Source organism: Camponotus vicinus, unplaced genomic scaffold, assembly GCF_025532165.1.
Source record: "Camponotus vicinus isolate PSW18456_S1 unplaced genomic scaffold, iyCamVici1.0 SCAF_9, whole genome shotgun sequence".
Classification (NCBI taxonomy): Eukaryota; Metazoa; Arthropoda; class Insecta; order Hymenoptera; family Formicidae; genus Camponotus; species Camponotus vicinus.
The window spans coordinates 2,736,446-2,755,128 of NW_028141981.1; the positions used below are offsets into that span (position 1 = coordinate 2,736,446).

The 18,683-nt window shown below is 29.0% G+C and overlaps 4 protein-coding genes across 13 annotated transcripts in view; 2 read left to right on the forward strand and 2 right to left on the reverse strand.

Annotated features, from left to right (window-relative positions):
• Positions 1 to 4,300, forward strand: part of LOC145977221 (uncharacterized) — a 31,646-nt gene extending 27,346 nt beyond the window's left edge. For all 9 annotated transcript variants that reach the window (XM_083109026.1, XM_083109020.1, XM_083109022.1 and 6 more), the window contains 4 exons: positions 1,273 to 1,510; positions 1,622 to 1,915; positions 2,151 to 2,452; positions 2,573 to 4,300. In XM_083109026.1, coding sequence (XP_082965152.1) covers positions 1,273 to 1,510; positions 1,622 to 1,915; positions 2,151 to 2,365 — 747 coding nt within the window. In that variant the 3' untranslated portion in view covers positions 2,366 to 2,452; positions 2,573 to 4,300. The remainder of the gene's footprint in view (positions 1 to 1,272; positions 1,511 to 1,621; positions 1,916 to 2,150; positions 2,453 to 2,572) is intronic.
• Positions 1 to 11,831, reverse strand: part of LOC145977223 (protein arginine methyltransferase NDUFAF7, mitochondrial) — a 73,289-nt gene extending 61,458 nt beyond the window's left edge. The window contains exons 1-5 of one of the 2 annotated variants that reach the window (XM_083109031.1): positions 11,385 to 11,831; positions 11,032 to 11,139; positions 10,676 to 10,957; positions 10,478 to 10,594; positions 10,379 to 10,405 (exon numbers count right to left, since the gene is read on the reverse strand). In XM_083109031.1, the coding sequence (XP_082965157.1) occupies positions 10,379 to 10,405; positions 10,478 to 10,594; positions 10,676 to 10,957; positions 11,032 to 11,139; positions 11,385 to 11,708 (858 nt within the window). In that variant the 5' untranslated portion in view covers positions 11,709 to 11,831. Of the gene's footprint in view, positions 1 to 7,352; positions 10,406 to 10,477; positions 10,595 to 10,675; positions 10,958 to 11,031; positions 11,140 to 11,384 lie in introns of those variants that run through there. The other variant, XM_083109030.1, reaches the window with a different exon arrangement.
• Positions 3,286 to 6,119, reverse strand: LOC145977224 (cytochrome c oxidase assembly factor 5). The gene is made up of 3 exons (XM_083109032.1): positions 5,879 to 6,119; positions 5,447 to 5,548; positions 3,286 to 5,304 (listed from the first exon to the last, which is right to left on the reverse strand). The coding sequence occupies exons 1-3, from the start codon at positions 5,984 to 5,986 to the stop codon at positions 5,263 to 5,265; spliced, it is 252 nt and encodes an 83-aa protein (XP_082965158.1). The 5' UTR covers positions 5,987 to 6,119; the 3' UTR covers positions 3,286 to 5,262.
• On the forward strand, positions 6,187 to 9,762 carry LOC145977219 (CWF19-like protein 2). The gene is made up of 11 exons (XM_083109011.1): positions 6,187 to 6,391; positions 6,555 to 6,728; positions 6,810 to 7,232; positions 7,314 to 7,859; positions 7,955 to 8,066; positions 8,141 to 8,283; positions 8,348 to 8,413; positions 8,487 to 8,792; positions 8,910 to 9,065; positions 9,154 to 9,336; positions 9,447 to 9,762. The coding sequence occupies exons 1-11, from the start codon at positions 6,389 to 6,391 to the stop codon at positions 9,573 to 9,575; spliced, it is 2,241 nt and encodes a 746-aa protein (XP_082965137.1). The 5' UTR covers positions 6,187 to 6,388; the 3' UTR covers positions 9,576 to 9,762.
• Positions 11,832 to 18,683: the final 6,852 nt, after the last annotated feature.

Consider the following 18,683-nt stretch of genomic DNA (forward strand, 5'->3'; position numbering starts at 1 on the left):
TATACACAAGAATGCGATTAAGAACATTCTTTTGTCGGCATCGGATTGCATCATTGCTTTATTTCATATTGAGATAATCTATTCAGGAGACATAGAAATTACGAACTGAATATTAATTACAATCATTGTTTCTTCCGGTTAAAAAGGAGCGAATTTTGCACGCACTTTCTTCGACTCGTACATTATTTTTTCTCAGCGAGAATTCATCGGAAAAGTTTATTGCATCGCACAATCTCTTCATTCTCCACACTTCGATTATCAAATTAGTAAATAAATTTTATTAACAAAACACATAATCGCGCAAATAAAAATGTTAAAAATATATAATATTAAAAAAATAATATTATAAAAGTAATATTAAAATAATATTAAAAAAATAATATTAAATCAATAATATTAAAAAAATTATTTATTACATTGAAGCTTAAATTGCGCAAAAATTATTTAATTTAAAAAAATGTTTATACCAAAAACATGTCTATGCCAAAAAGATATTAGAATTAATTTATTACAGAAATAGAACAGTATACACGCATACGTGCATACACGCACACACATACACACAATAGCACTAAGATAAAAAAAAAACAGAAATACTTATTTAAAAAAAAATTAACAATTAAAATTAATATAGTAATATAGTAGTATAAAATAAATACTATTAAAATAAAATATATTTTATTAAGATATTGTTAGATATTTCGTTGCAAAATATATATTTCTTTTGTTTATAATATTAAATTTAGCAATACATTATTACTGATAAGAATCGAAAGCTGTGTGATAATATCGAAATTATTTTAAAGAAAAAAAAAAATATATATATATATATACAACATTATATAGTTCTTTAAAAGAAACATTGTTTGTAAACAAAATGTATCAGCCTGAAAGAGTAGCTGTGAAGGATCTCTTATTTTTATTCATATTTTATTATTTTTGTCTAATTAATAATTAAAATAAATATATGTTAGTTAAAAATATCCCTGTTATATTTCTATTTAATAAATATTTAAAGGAACATTTAAAATGTATTCTCAAGAATTTTTTATATATTATGTATTCTAAATGTATTATCATGAGAAATTGTTTCAAATGGTGTATGTATGTGTGCGTATGTGTATTTTTGATAAATTATCTAATGAGAAACTGTTTTGATGAATATATAATTTTTGTGCAACAAATCTTTGAACATTACTGTATCATTTAAATAATAATATAACTCCCGTCTTTTCTATGTTGCAATTTTACTTTCTAATTTTTTATTCAAAGCATGCTCCTGTCGCTGACAAGAAGAGACCAGGAAGTCCTTTGTCGGTTCTCGAGGTTGAGGATCCTAAGCAATGTGTTCTCGCGCATTTTATGACACCATTGGAGCCTCTGGATCCCTTAATTGAATCTCCAGTATCTCGTCCGCTGGTTCTACAACGCGATACCGCCGCAGAGCTAGTCGCTGAGTTAGCACCCTCTGCGTCGCAAAGTATTTTGCTTACGAATATGGAGAAGAACGGTATGTAAAATTTTTAGAATATTCAGAGAAATTCAATTCAGAGAATAATATGTGACAATATGTAAAAAATCCTTTTCAAGATTATTTAATTGAGATTTTTATCCGTTTCAGCGGATTTTCCGTTCATTACGTATTATCTAATAAACAAGCAAAACACGGATCCCATGGATTTTTACAATGAAGTGCAATGCGCAGCCTTACGTAAGTTCGATCCCCGAGACCTCAGATATGCGGCCAATCATACATTGGATCTGTTCAATGAGGTAGCAACTATCGCAAGACCGCCGCTCGAACCACCCGGTGGAAGACCACCCATTCCGTCCACCGGCTATATTGTGTTGATTTTCAAAGTTTTCGAGGGTGATGACGGTCTTAAGTTTGAACAAAATTGGCTCTATTGGACAGGTAAATGAGTGCATTTCTTGCCATTTTTTTATATGTGCAATTCGAGAGCTCTTAAATATTAAAAATCCGTATGAAATGATGAAATTTTTCTTATTTATGTAATGCTGTTGTATTATATATGTCCATGTCGTGTATCTTAAAATAGTTACACTCTGTATACAGATGTATAGAAGCAATTACTCTCTGTTTTATTTTGGCACTATATCGAGATATTATATATCACTTTGTATTATAGGTGCGCGGATGATATATCGATACTTGCCAAAATCGGTGGGTCTCAGGCGTATCACTTTGCACAAATCGATATCGCAAGGCGATAAGATGTATCTATTAATCTGCGAGTGCTCGCAGTTGCAAGATAATTTATCCGCTGCGGCAATACTTTTACCGGCACTTCGCGCACGTCTGTGTGGATACATCGGGCTTTATAGACCCTCCGTGTGTTTCTGATTCCTTACCCAGCTATTAGAATCTGCGAGGAGCATTCTTTCAAATTGCATTACATGCATCTCTCCACAGGAAAATTCAAGCGAAACAGTATTTATCACATTTCATCTCTTTAGTCTATATTTTATTTCTATATTTTATTTGTGGCTGAAAATAGATGTTGATATCCCAATATATTTTCAATATTAATAGTTGTCACTTTAATTGCAGAAACGTAATCCTCTCCCAAGTTCTAGCGGCTGCCAAGAGAAAGCACGATACTGATTTTTGCAGGAATCGTAAAATATCGTCGCAAATGCCGCTAACAAACAAGACACTGTGATTTCTACTATCGTACTATCTATTATAAGAAGCGCAACTTCGTATACGCTTTAGATAAGTCTTGTCGATTATCGACGAAACAGCATGCTCGATTAGATACGCCATTGGACCTATTTGTATTTTTCGACTTTACTATTTCGTTCATCATACAAACGAGCGTTGCCCGAATAGGGTCACCAAACGAAACGGAAATACAGAACAAATAGCAATAAAATTGGTATGTAAGCTGCAGAGAGTATTGCAATACTTAATGCAAAATAAGTGTCCAAGAAATCTATTATATATATACAAATGGATGAATCCTCGACATTTAATTTTCTGAAAAATGGGAATACAGATAATGATAATATACGTGTTACTGATTAAAGACTTTTGGTTACCCTATGGGTATCGCGCGATATACATAACCATAACAATATATATGCAATGTACTTTTCTTACATTATTGGTAACTATCGAATAATCGCTAATTACATATCATACTCGATAAACTGTGATATTTGAGCGAGCGGCGTATATATCACAATGAAAGATAAATCTTCTTGAAACCTACTCTTGAAAATGCTACTATTGAAATCAGTCTAGATGATTTAGATACAAAGTAGTGAAACTTTGAAGGCCGACGTAATAGAACGTAATTTAAAGCCTTTTATCGATTATCTTCATATTTGATATTAAATATTCATATCAAATGCGTATTACTGACGCTCGCAAAATTTGATTGACAAATGCAAATGTGGATAAATTACAATTCCAAAAAATAAAAACTTTAATTAAATTTTTATCTCTAATTGTAATATTACTCTCTCAGAAAATGATAAAAAAGTACAGTTCTTTTATTATATAAATCATGATTTATACATAATTTTTAAAGGAATGAACGAATTGTGTCAAATACATGCAGGTATAATCGTTTTTTGAGAAAAATGTATAATCTTTTTTTTTTTATATAGTGACCTTTAAAAATATAAAAATATAATCAACTAAAAAGAAAGTTATTTAGTTTCATTTATTTAGTTTTCATTTTGTTGTTAAATATATATTTTATCCACATTCAGTGTAAACTTCTCTCTTAGGAAGAAAATAAAGACATGCGAGAAAAGCTTATACAAATCCCATTTTTTAGGTGCCTATAGCCATTTTAAAGAGTGGAAGAGTAGCGTGAGTTGGCATTGTAGTACAAAAAAGATCATACAGCCAATATACGCTTGTGTTGCATACAGACAATAGTTAGGATGATTACGCAGGCGTGATCATCACCCAGTAGATTTGTAATTATCTGATCCCGATGGCGTGCTTATCATACGCTGGATTCGTACTCGCTGAATACAAAGTGGAACAAGATAATCTTAACTATAAGAAAAAAAAATGGAAAGTAAGGAAAATTCGCGATTTTACTGTGATCATACGCGTATCATGTTCGATATACGCATTCGTTTTACGATTCACCGCGACAAAACAGCGCAATTGTGAAATATGGTACATAAAGCCATAGTGTCACACAATGGTGTCCACTCTATAATATGTACATCATTAGAACAAGAAACATTGATTATAATTAAACTGATTTGAATTGATTATAATTAAACTGCGCTAATAAAATATTTGGCTACCACATTCGTATTTTTTCATTGCATATCTGTTATATTATGCCGAAATATGTTTTAATTTTATACGATATTTACATGATTGTGGGTATATAGGAAATTTTAATATTAAGAAAAAAAGAGATTGGATTATCACATTTAACTCTTTCAGCAACAGATTAAATATGGGAGACCTAAAATCTTTTTTTCTCTATATAATTTTATTTTATTTAATTATTAAAAAAAATATATACGTGTGTACTTTTTCTTTATTTTTTGCTATATTATCATTTTCATTGACATATATGTGATTTATAATATATTTAACATCATAAAACAAAAAAGTTTTATCAGTTTTATCATATATTTTTATAAGATTAAAAATTAATATCTGAATTATAACACTGGAATACTGAAAGAGTTAAAGTAAACTGCTTTTGTTCTTTAAGAAGAAATATATCTCTTGTTTACTTACAAAAAAGACTTATGCTCTATATATATATATATATACACACATAGAACAGTATAAGCTCTTTAAGGTAATTGCTATTTTTTCATATAAAGCGTCGTATTTTTCAGTTCAGTCTGACAACAGATTATCTTAAAAGAAAACGAACTTCTTTCAAAATTGTACTACAATACATAAACAAATCACTGAATTGTATGATGTTGATGACATATTGCTACTTTAGTAAGTATTATAAATTTATTAAATCATGTACATACAACGAATATAACATGATAATAAATCACTTCTAATATTATGATTTATTCCCCCTTTCTCATCAATAAATTACATTAGCACTTTCTTATCTCTGTTATACTTATATATATATATATATATATATATATATATATATATATATATATATATATTTCTCCCTAAATTATGCCAAAGAAGTATAATTATTTATTAAAAGTTATATGTATGTAATTATATATAACAAATTATATATAAATATATACATCAATATATATATTATTAGACAATTATTAATATCCTTTGGGACCCCTAAATCGTCTTCTGCCATCAATCTATGAAAGATAAAAAAAGAAAGACGAGAAGTAAACTATATAACTATATATCTTATGTAGACTTGTCTAAAAAATTGTATCACAATTTCTTTTCCTAATACCTACAATTTAATATTTATTTATCAAATTTATTTATACTTACTATAGAATGTTTACAATCAAATAATGTATTTCGTAAAGCAAAGCATTCGTCAGGTACTGTACCATCTTGTAACTTAAGGCATTCTCTGGGAGTATGTTTGTACTGTAAAAAAAATAAAAAATAAAATAATGTACCTTAAAAAAAATTATGCTTATACACATTTCCAAGTTTATAAAAGACTCGTTTGAAAATCGAAAATAGAAGCAAAAATTGAACATAGAATATCTCAATAAATATTTTATTGATTTGTTAGTTGATATTTATTATTCTCGATCAAAAAATTTAAAAAAAATTACCAGAGATAAAACATCTTATTTTTCATATAAAACTTGTAACTTATTTTTAAAATTTACATCTTTATTCGTGCACAATGAATATAATGTAATGTATGTATTTCTGGGTTATAACGGTAACTGCTTCGTGCTTACTTACAATTTTGCAACAATCACTTTGAAGCAAACACATTTTTAAATCAGCGCGAATATTTGCACAACGAGATTTATCTTTCAATGTTTCGCCTTCTTCTTCAAATCGCATCATCTTGAATAGCAAAACACTTCAATTACTTGATTTAAACAATCTGACATGTGTGGACTTGTGGACAGTGCATTGTGTGGACATAGGACCTGTTCTTTTTAGCTGCACTACTGCACTAGTGCAATTAGTTGGAGTGAAAGAAAGTATGTTTGTCTCTTTCTAACTTATTGCACTAGTACAGCAGTGTAGCTAAAAAGAACAGACCCATAAACAGATCTAACCTATTATTAAAGTCTCTTTCAAAATGTTCGTATCGAAAAACTTTTTTGATGTTGTAAATATTTAGAAAATAAAAAAGATTTTTTGGAACGCGTAGATGTCTATACTGATCAAAAACAATTTTAAATCATTAAAAAATACACAAGTTTTTTTATTATAGTTTACAACTTGTGTAAAATTGCAGTTATGGTAATTATTACTTGCTTATTTATTTCTTTTTACAAATATATAATTGTAAATAGTAAATATATTTATACATCATAAATATATTTTACTATTTGTAAATATTTTCTATTATAATTTAAATTTTCTATTGTAATTTTTTTAATATAATTGTATTTTCTTTATTTAGGAACAATTAGCCAATTGTACGCAGCAAATTGACAAAGTAAAATCTAATGATAAAGATGTTGCCTTAACTATCCATAGAAAATCAAGCAAAAAGTCTTTGTCTAAAAAGAGAAAAACTGATAAAAAGAAAAGTAAAAAACATAAGAAAAAGAGAAAATGCTCATCTTCAAGTAGTGTAAGTATCGAAAAGTTTGTAATTGATAATTAATATTTATATGAATTTGTAATATAGAAATTATACAATAATATTTTTTAGGAAACTGATGACAGTGATAAATTTGAATGGGTGGAGAAAAAAGTTGAAGATCAAACTTCTCCACATAACATTACAAATCTTGTTAATGATGAGACACAAAAAAATATACTTAAAAGAGATGAATGGATGAGTGTGGAAAGTTTCCTTCCATATCTATCCAAATCTGATATAAAAAAGCAAAAATCGAATATGAAAGAAGAAGACAAAGACAAAATTCTTCTGGATAAACCAGGACAAAGTGATAAAGAATTAAATCCATATTGGAAAGATGGAGGTGATGGATTACCTCAAATTAACCCAGGAAGATTTAATAATCCACAAGTTTTGGATGTAAACTGGCTAAAAAAAAGTCTTCGGCGTGCAGAGGAACAAGCTCATAGAGATGGTAAAACTTTAGAAGAAGTGGCTACAGAACGTTGGGGTGTAAGTTAATTAAAACATAATATAAAAATACCTTAAATTAATTGTTGATAATACAAATAATAAATTCTTCTTTTTTTATAGTCTCTAGAAACTATACAATCAATGATAATCAATGCAGAAAAAATGTCAAATGCTGAACAGAATAAATTACATTTTAAAAAACACTACAATGATGGACATAAAAATTCACATAGAATTTCAAGTTCAAGATTAAAAAATCATTCGAGATCTAGATCTAGAAGTAAAGAACGCACTGGCAAATATAATACATCTGATTATTTCTCACGTCACATGGAGAAAAAAAACTATCAAAGACCTAAAGCTAGTGACAATTATTATCAACAAACTGCACATAATTCTACTAGACCAAAAGATAATGACAATTATTATCAACAAAATATACATGGATCTATTAGTAGCCATATAAAAAATTGGAAGAAAGATAAAAGAGATGAGAGAAAGCATGAATCTGAGTTAATTGAATCATCAAAATTGGAAGAAACCAAAATAGAGAATATTAGTAACATATATGAAACAGATAAAGACAAAAATATTGGCATTTTAACAGAAGCAGAATTGAATAAATTAGGAGCAAAAATTATTAAAGCTGAAATAATGGGCGATAATGTATGCTATTACATTCAAGCTATTATTTTTATTGTTTTGTTTTAATTTATCTCAGTATGTGTTTTATATTTATCAGAATTTTTTTATTCATCTAGGAATTGGCAACTCAGCTTAAAGTACAATTAGAACAGGCAAGAAAACTTGCTGCAGCAAATAATACTAATATACAAGAAGAAACTGTATTTCTTACAAAAACTGATGCAAAAGGTGTGTATTTTTCTTTTCAAATATAAAAATTTGTGTGACTATTATTAGGAATAAAATATGAAATTTTATATTAGGTGTTGCAAGACCAATTCAACCCAGAAGTCAATCTGAGCAATTTGCAGAAAGTCATAGAAAAAAGAAAACCATGGAGACACATGTCTCTGGCGAAAGAATACGTTATTTTGCAGATGACGATAAATATTCCTTACAAGAAATGGTGAGTAATTAAACTGATTAATACTAATTAGAGAATTCTAATATGATATAAATTTTCATTGCAGTTTCAACGAGAAAAAGGAAGACTTACAAATGAAGATGAAGCGATGTTCACTAAACTTATTGCTAAGGTAAAATATTGAGTAAATTTAAAATTATGAATGTTGATACATAAAGTAAATTTTCTATAATATTCTTTTACAGAATACAGATATAGATGATATATTTGAACAACAAATTGCACAGACAAATTCGGAAGTGAAGCAAGATAGGCGAGATCGCTCACATGCAATTAAAGAGCACAAACATTTATCTAATCGGATGGAAAATTGTTTGTGGTGCTTAGATTCGAAGAATATGTTAAAACACATGATAGTTACAATGGATTCCATGATTTGCTTAAGTCTGCCTGCTTATACTTCCTTAATTACAAATCAATGTATATTGACACCTGTACAACATGTAGCTTGTCAGTTACAATTAGATGAAGATGTATGGGATAGCCTCAAGGTGAGATTTTCTTATATAATTAATTTTATATATATATAAAATTCTGTAGAATATCTAATTATAACTTTATAATTAGATATTCTACAAAAAAATAATATGGTATATGTTTTTTCACAGGAGTTTAAAAGAAAATTGATAAAAATGTTTATGAAAGAAGATCTTTACCCGATATTTTTTGAAGTGTATAAAAAACGTCGTAAATTTTCACATATGCAATTAGAATGTATTCCACTACCAAAAGAAACTGGTGAATCAGCACCATTATACTTTAAAGTAAGTATATCATTGCATTATAATTCAAAAAATATTCTATTCTAATCCTTAAAATGAATTATATATATTATTTCCAATTTTTTAATAGAAAGCTTTACTGGAATGTGAAACTGAATGGTCTATTAACAAGAAAATAGTTGATTTAAAAAATAAAGATATACGTCATGCTGTACCAAATGGTTTATCATATTTTATGATAGAATTTGCTTCACATCCCGGTTATGCTCATATAATTGAAGATGAAGAAATGTTTCCGAAGAATTTTGCTGAGGTGAGATCATCAATAAAATTATTTCCTCCTAAAGTTTTAGAAGTTTTGATGCATATGATATGTTGCATTAATATGTTGTAAATATTTTAATAATATTCTATACATTCTAGGAAATAATAGGTGGTATGCTGGACTTGGATTGTAACCTATGGCGAAAACCAAAAAAACAGAGTTTTGATGAACAAAAAGCAAAAGTGCTAATATTTACAGAAATATGGAAAAAACATAATTCTCCATAAAAGATATTTAACTATTATACTCAAAAAAGTTTGACCTTTTCGATTTATGTGAATTTAAAAAAATTTAACACAATTATTTCACTTTATATCTTTTTAATAAAGTGAAGTTAATACAAACGTACAACATCTATACATACACACATATATACAAATCTCATTTACATAAATTTATTCCTTTATATTATTTAAGTATAATTCAGTATATATATATAATATATATATATATATATATATATATATATATATATGCATATTATATAGATGATATAAATAGACAAATGTAAATATATTACAATTCTTTTCACATGTGAAAAAAAAATTCAAGATTTCATTTAACTTTGATTCTCAAATCCTGCTACTGGCCATTTTTTCAAATGATCTTTCAAGACAAAAGGAAAAAAAGACAATACTTTAAAACAATTTCCCATTTTATCTTCATCAGTTATCATATGATATCCTGATTCAATTTGTTGCTTCTGCACATTAGTAGCATTTTGTAAAATCATTTTTAATCGTAAATCAATACCAAGACTTTTCAAAAATTTTCTTTGTGTTACAGGGCCAAACGTAATTAATCTATTATCTTTTTCTGCAATCTCTTTCATTGATGAAAAATCAACATCAGCAGTTAGATCTGCAGTCCCAGGATTTAACAATGGATCATGTAATTTATGTTGGTAGAATGCACGAAATGTGTCAGTTTTTTCGCCTTCATGACCATAATCGATCACTAGAGCAAAACCTCCACATTCCCATAAAAATTGAGACATATAATCTATCATTATAGAACACTGTGGACTTACCTCCACATGCTCCCTTTTCTCATTTGGCTGAAAAATAATGAATTAATGCATCATTTACAGAACGTAAATGCTGTAACATGAAAATAAATAAATGCTTACAGATAGATATACTTTACAAGCAGCTGTTGGCATTTGTGAAAGTACATATCGAAATTTTTCTTGTTTAGCTTCCTGTATTATATCTACTAAGATTTCTCTCCAACCTTTGTCAGTCTTCTAAAATTAAATATAGTTTTTGTCAATTATTTGTTATGTATTTTTTATATATTAATATTAATGTATTAACATTTTAAGTACCTGGAACTTGTGTATTGGCAGAGCATCAAAAAATTCCTGTGCAACAAATACACTGAACTCTCTAGGAACATCATTGATAATGTAATACCAATATATCTTTACTCCATCTTTTGTAACACCTTCTCTGTAATGTGTAACAGAATTTTTCTGGTTTTCATTGACTTTTAACTCACTATTTTTGCTTTCGATGCACAATTTCTTTGCTTGAATCATAGATAAAACAGGGCTAACTTCCACTAAATGAACTGATATCTTATCCAAAACATTCAGTTTTTTGAATACCTGAAGAATAAGCAATCATATATAATTTTCTCACTTATAAATTTAACTTGCAAATAACAATACTGCAAATATACCCGTAATATATCACTAATCAAAGTACCTCTTCCTGGGCCTAATTCTACAAGTTGAATTGATTCTCTGGTAATTTTCCTCCATTCATTGATTATCCAAACTGCTATAATCTATCAATAATTAATAACAATTTAATTATTTTTATGCAATAATTTTTTGTAAAAACTAATAATAAAAATGTATATATTAATATATAAAAGTATATATGTGTATATATATAAAATAATAAAAGTATATATGAAAAAAGAAAAATTTGAATTTTTACAAATATTAGTCATATAATATTTATATAATTACTAAACATATGAAGAGTAATAAATAAATTACATATTTATTATATAATAAAATTACATACTTCTCCAAAAAGTTGACTGATCTCTGGAGAAGTTGTGAAATCACCTTTCTGCCCAATTGTATCTTTAGTTGTATAATAACCCACAGTGGGATGGGTCAAGATCTCTTTCATGTATTCTGCAAGTGTTATAGGACCACATGCTAATATTTTTGCATACAATTGACGATATAGATCCGATGTTTTTCTGTCTAAATAGTTTGAGGAGCATAATCTTTTCAGTAAAGTGAAATTTCCATAATGTTGCTTCGTATATATATTCATTGTCGAAAATGTATTAATACATTTTTCGAAAATGTATGATAATCTCATATGCGATAATCTCATGTTGAATATTGTATTTATAATTTACAATCGACTTTTTCTAATTTCTTTTATTGTAAAATCACTAGAGAGTTCCAAAGAAAGAAGAGAAATGCAAAATTCACCTAAAAATAATAAATCTTTTGACATCAATCAGAGAAAAGATTGAGAGATGTCATGGCCTGTTTTTAGGTGATCCCTGAAAGCGATACTCCCTCTATGGACATTGAAAACGTGGACATGAACTACAAAGCCAATGTCCATGAATGTTCTCAGAGGGTAATATATATTGTGCACAATTTCTAGTTTTGTTCCGTGCTATGTGCACGAAATACCGGTAGCACCAGAGTATAACAATCATTATTTTGAAAATAATATATAAATATGATAAATAATAATTTTTATAAAAATAATATTTATAAATTACATACCTATATGTGTATGTATGTGTGCCCATACGTTGTCCAAATGATTTTAAATATAAGAATAGACTATATGAATATCGGCATATGTTACCGCCGGCATAGCTCTCAGGTTTATGAGAGTACTGAAATCTCCTCACCTGGCAAATGCCTTCGTTAAGGCGGAGACACAGGGGAGGAAAAATTGAGGAGGAAAAATTTTTTTATTTTTTTTAATAGAGTTTTTAAACAGAGAATATAATACATATAAAAAATATATATTACATAATTATAATATATACAACGTAAATTATAATTAATTTGCAATTACATAAAAAACACATTACAAAATATTAAATTATGTAATATAAAAATAATTACATTACAAATATATATATTACAAAATTTAATGCAGAATATATAAAATACAATGCATTAGAAATATGTATTACAAAATATAATACAAATTTAATATAAACTATAATTTTAAACTTAATACAAAATAAAATTATTACACGAAAGAGTCCAAAGTATACGTATAATATAAAATTTACTAAAAATTTTTACATAGACCAGACAAGACTGATTAGTGATGATTAATTACGCGATATTTATTATTAATAATCGACATAAAATAATAGAATTTAATTAGTTTTATATAAATAACGTATAAACGTAAATAATCATGATCAAAAGAGTCATTAATAAAATTATTGATCATTTCTTCGATTGTAGAACATAGTATTTGCATTATTAACACATTTCGTGCAGACCATAAAAAGAAATATTTAAAACGTGTAAAGATAGAACAAACTTTGATGTAAATCAAAGATTAAATTACAAAATAAATTGTGATTTAAAATTCGCGAGAAAACGCGACGAATAAATAAATCGACAATAATCGAATATTCAATTGCGAGATACGCATAATTTTTATAATATAATAATCGAATCAATAGACACGCGTGCGATATAATTATTATCACACAAATGTTGACAGACGAAGATATTTTAGCAAACATTTGTGATCCGTATTGTTTATGAACATAAAATTCACTGTCCGACTTTGCGATTAATATATACGCGAATTTATACGAATTTCACGATTGAGAATAAAATACATATCCTATTTCGCGCATGATTAGCTGAATAAGAAGAAATGAGCTCTATAAGCTTTAAAATATAATTAAAAATCGCGTTGTGGCCACGTTTAATAGAAGATAACGGAACGAATGATTTTCATTAATATAGTTATCAATCGTCTTTTAAATTATAGAAGAAAATATTTACACTACCAGCATTTTGCACGAACTACTAAAAACAATATTCAAAGACGTGGAAAGATAAACAAAGCTTCAATGTATAAGTCAACGAATAAATTATAAGATAAATCGCGATTTAAAATTTACGAGAAAACGCGACGAATAAATAAGTCGATAATATGCCGAATATTTGATCGCGATACGTATAATTTTTATAATATAATAATCGAAGCTCTCAATAGACACGTGCACGATATAATTATTATCACGTAAATATAGAAAATCGAAAATATTTCAACAATCATTTGAGGTCTGTAATGTTTGTGAATATGCAATTCAGCGACCGAATTACTGCGAATTTTTATAAGATATATCGCGATTTAAAATTCGCGATAAAACGCGACGATAAATAAATCGATAATATTCAAAATACTCAATTGCAGATACGCGAGTGACATACCGATAATTCGATAAAAAGCGGAGCGACCTTAAAAATGGAGAACGATTAACATCTTGTTTCTACATCAGATTTCGCAAGATCAATCTGCGAAGAAAAGTTAAGTGATCCATTGAACGTCGGGAATTCCACTGTAGGAGGGAACGAATGCTGGATCTTCCGGATTATTCCCGATAGCAATGATTTCAGTATTAAATCAAAGACAATTATCCCTCGTCATTATTTTCAATTTAAATTGATATTTACGTCAGAAAACATGTTCTTCCATTACTAAGAAATATATTTCTCTATTGAAAATTAAATGGATATAACCTTTGTTATTGAAATGTGATTACGAACGATTATATTTATAAATAATAAAATACATGCCTTATTGGAGTTTGAGTTAAATGTGCGAACACATAATTTGGGGTACCGTCTGCGCGCGCGAGACGAATCGAACCCGATAACAGCAAGATTTAAAAAATTTCAATTCGAATAGTGTTCAAAATAAAATTAATGAAATAATTTTAAATATATAATTAATTCTAGATTAATTATCTAGATTCTTATTCTTGTAACGTTTAAATTAATAATTTTTTTTTCTTCTAATCAATATCTTACTGATATAAGGGTACCCATTCGATTCGTCTCTAAATTTTTAAGTATTCGCACATTTTATGTAACATTCATGTATATAATTTCGCGTATATATATATATAATATATTATATTAACAAAAATTTTTAAAATATTTTGGATACGTTAATTTGTGCATGTATTTTAAATAATTTTTTCAAATTAATTAATAATTAATAAAATATATTCGTTCGTAATCATTTTTATCATAAAAATTAATAAAAATTAATTAAATTATGAAATTATTTAAAAAATTAAAATTTATACACAACGCTATATCCATATTCAATCTACTATTAAATCTTTCTGGCGTTATATAGACAATAATAATACCAATCCTAATAATGAAGAACATTTTTTAACGAAGAAAAGAAAAGATACATTTCTCTCATCTAAATATATATTATTTAAATTAATTCGACGTTAAAGAAGCGTATCGTCGTTGAATTATTACCGAAATCATTGCTTTCGGAAATTGCCAGGAAAACCTGGGATTAGTTCCAATCTTACAATAAAAATTCCCAATTTTTAACAGGCCACCGAACTAGACATCGCGAATGGATCTCACAAGAACCGGTGAGAAATAATTCTCCATGATGAAAATCGTTTCGACTCCTTGGCGGTACGAGCCACGCAACTTTTATTAACGTTTATTTAACGGAAGGAACAACGATAACTCTTTTATTAAAACGACAATCTCGTCTAAGAATGCGAAAAGAACGCGGAAAAAACACGATAATTTCGCAACCGTAATTTATTAATTTATTTATGAATATTTTCCGATACGAAATTCGTAAGTACAAATATAACTGAAAAAACAAATTATTAAATTCATAATAATTAACTCGCGATGCTATAATACCGAAGGTGATCGTTAAATTTTGTGAAGCTAATATTTAATCGTTGACTTATCACATCGAGTCTTCACACTCTTTTTCGATAATTCTGTATATTTAATTAGCAATATTTAGGAATATTATCTGACGAGAGGGACAGCGATAAAAATCTTTTGTTAAAACGAAAATTTTGTATAAGAACTTGTATTAAAAATTTTATATTTGATCGCGCGATGTATATACTTAATATGTATACCTATACATTAGACGGCACTCCCGGTTTCGGTACGAGCGAAAATCCCATTTCACTTACGAGAATCAATTTCGAGCCAACCGGTCGGGATTGCAACGATACAACGAGCAAGGACTAAGCCCAAACCGGAAAGAAGACGAAACAATTGACGGAAATAGAGGAAAATGAAGTTCACCAACTCTTTTTCGCGCATAATTATCCTATCTCGTATCGAACCTGGACCCGCTAAGCACGATTTCAGGTGCTCCGCCCGGACATATTATGCCTCCCGCGGTTGCTATATGCTACACCAGGCTAGTAGACGGCAAAAGAAGAGGATACCCACATTTTTTAAATGCTTACATTCAGCAATTTAGAAAATGGGGAGGCAACCCCTTTTACCGAGCGAAAATCGTGCCTAGGGGAATCCACTCGACTCCTCGACAGGGTTAACACACGCAGTGCGTGTGGCTGTAGACGAGCAAAGAGAAGGGACCCATTGACGACCATTCCGAGCAATCGATCGAGTTCTAACTAATTCAGGCCGAATCACTTGACGAAGCACGAAGCAAGAGTGTACGTTGCATAGCAACGTGTGCAAACTCGAAACATTCCAGTTAGTTGGCATCGGAAGTAGAGGCTCGTTACAATAAGGAAATTGGGATTTTTATACGAAAAGTCCAACGCGGAAGCGCGAAAACGCGACGACGCGAGAATACTACAACGCGGAAATGCGGTAACGAAATGCCGCCGTCCGCGACACGTTGACGGCACCGACGATGCGAAAGGGTACTTAGCTTCCCATTCAGGCACCTTAAGATTTATCATAAATAGAAAAATTTAAGATAAACCTCAAGGCACCATCCAAGTACTAAGCCCTCCCACCGCGACAAGGTGTACCCCATGGGAGGGTTATATTATATATAATTTTATATATAATATAATACATAATTTGAAATTTATTTTGTAATATAGTACATAAATTTTAATTTGTAAACATAAACAATAAATAAAAATATAAAGGATAAGAAAACATCTATTATACAAAGCAATGTTCAAAATAATTGATTTTAAACCTAATTATTGCGCGCAATTAATTTTTACATTTTTACTTTTAAATAGATATATTTTAATATTATAAACTGCGTAATTACAAAATAATTTATATTTCTTAGATATAAACTTTTAAAAATATGATAAATAAAAAAATTTCTATTTTTTTATATATGAAATATTTAAATAAATATATTAATTTGAAATGTTTTATAAAACATAAAAGTATCTGAAAATATTAATTAATAAAAGATTTTATAAATGTTTTAATTATTTTAAAATAAAATGGAATATTTTTTATAAGTTTATGTATTATATATGTTATACAATTTAAAATCACTATTAAATCACAATCAAAGAAATAAAACGAAACGAGAAATATGTATAATTTGAATATATATATTATTGATAAATAATTTATATATTGTTGCGTCTGCGGAACGCGGTATATATCGAACGCGATATATATCGAACGCGCGCGACACAATCGGCATACGCTGACGCTCGTGCACTCGTAAATAATAACGCGATTTAAGGTACACAAGAATTTTAATAAATCGCGAGTAACATACAAGAATTCAGAATAATCGTAAAACGGAAAGAATTTGATAATATATGAAACATCTCACATCACTACTTCACTGCTCAAGAGCTACTGAGCGAATGATCGTAAGTCAAGAACATTACCGCGGTACTGTTTATATCGCCAGGGTCGACTATGTAAAGAAAGAATTTGATAATATATGAAACGTCACTACTTTATTGCTCAAGGTACTGTGCGAATGATAAAGCCGTGTAACGTATTAACAATAGCGCGATACTGTTTATCACAAATAGACGCGCGTCCGCACAACTTGACAGCTGGGCTTAGACTCTCTGACAGTCGTTGTTTATAACAATATCTTGACAACGCGCGCGAAAACGATCTTCTTCGAAAGAATTCAACGGGTGACGAATACATTCAGCGGGACGGGACGTGGGGACGCAACAATATAATAAATAATGAATGTGATAAATAATTTATATTAATGACTTACATCATATCTTATTGATCCATCCACTTCCAAAACCTCCTTTTTTCTTTTGCTTCCTTCGCTCTTTTCTCGCACTTTAATCCTCGTTGCACTTACACTTATTCACGAAAAGTTCCTCGTTGCACTTGCAATTGTGTTTAGAGAAAGAATTTGATAATATATGAAACGTCTCACATCACTACTTCACTGCTCAAGAGCCACTGAGCGAATGATCGTAAGTCAAGAACATTACCGCGGTACTGTTTATATCGCCAGGGTCGACTATGTAAAGAAAGAATTTGATAATATATGAAACGTCACTACTTTATTGCTCAAGGTACTGTGCGAATGATAATAAAGCCGTGTAACGTATTAACAATAGCGCGATACTGTTTATCACAAATAGACGCGCGTCCGCACAACTTGACAGCTGGGCTTAGACTCTCTGACAGTCATTGTTTATAACAATATCTTGACAACGCGCGCGAAAACGATCTTCTTCGAAAGAATTCAACGGGTGACGAATACATTCAGCGGGACGGGACGTGGGGACGCAACAATATAATAAATAATGAATGTGATAAATAATTTATATTAATGACTTACATCATATCTTATTGATCCATCCACTTCTAAAACCTCCTTTTTCTTTTGCTTCCTTCGCTCTTTTCTCGTGGCACTTTAATCCTCGTTACACTTACACTTATTCACGAAAAGTTCCTCGTTGCACTTGCAATTGTGTTTAGAGAAAGAATTTGATAATATATGAAACGTCTCACATCACTACTTCACTGCTCAAGAGCCACTGAGCGAATGATCGTAAGTCAAGAACATTACCGCGGTACTGTTTATATCGCCAGGGTCGACTATGTAAAGGAAGAATTTGATAATATATGAAACGTCACTACTTTATTGCTCAAGGTACTGTGCGAATGATAATAAAGCCGTGTAACGTATTAACAATAGCGCGATACTGTTTATCAAGGTCGAACACGATGTTATTGATAATTCTCTCGTGCCGAAATATTCTCTGTAATATAAAATATTCGTGCGCGGAATATTAAATTATAAAAGTATTTTAATTTATTGATTTAAATTGATTATTTTTTAGTAATTTACCTTGGAGCC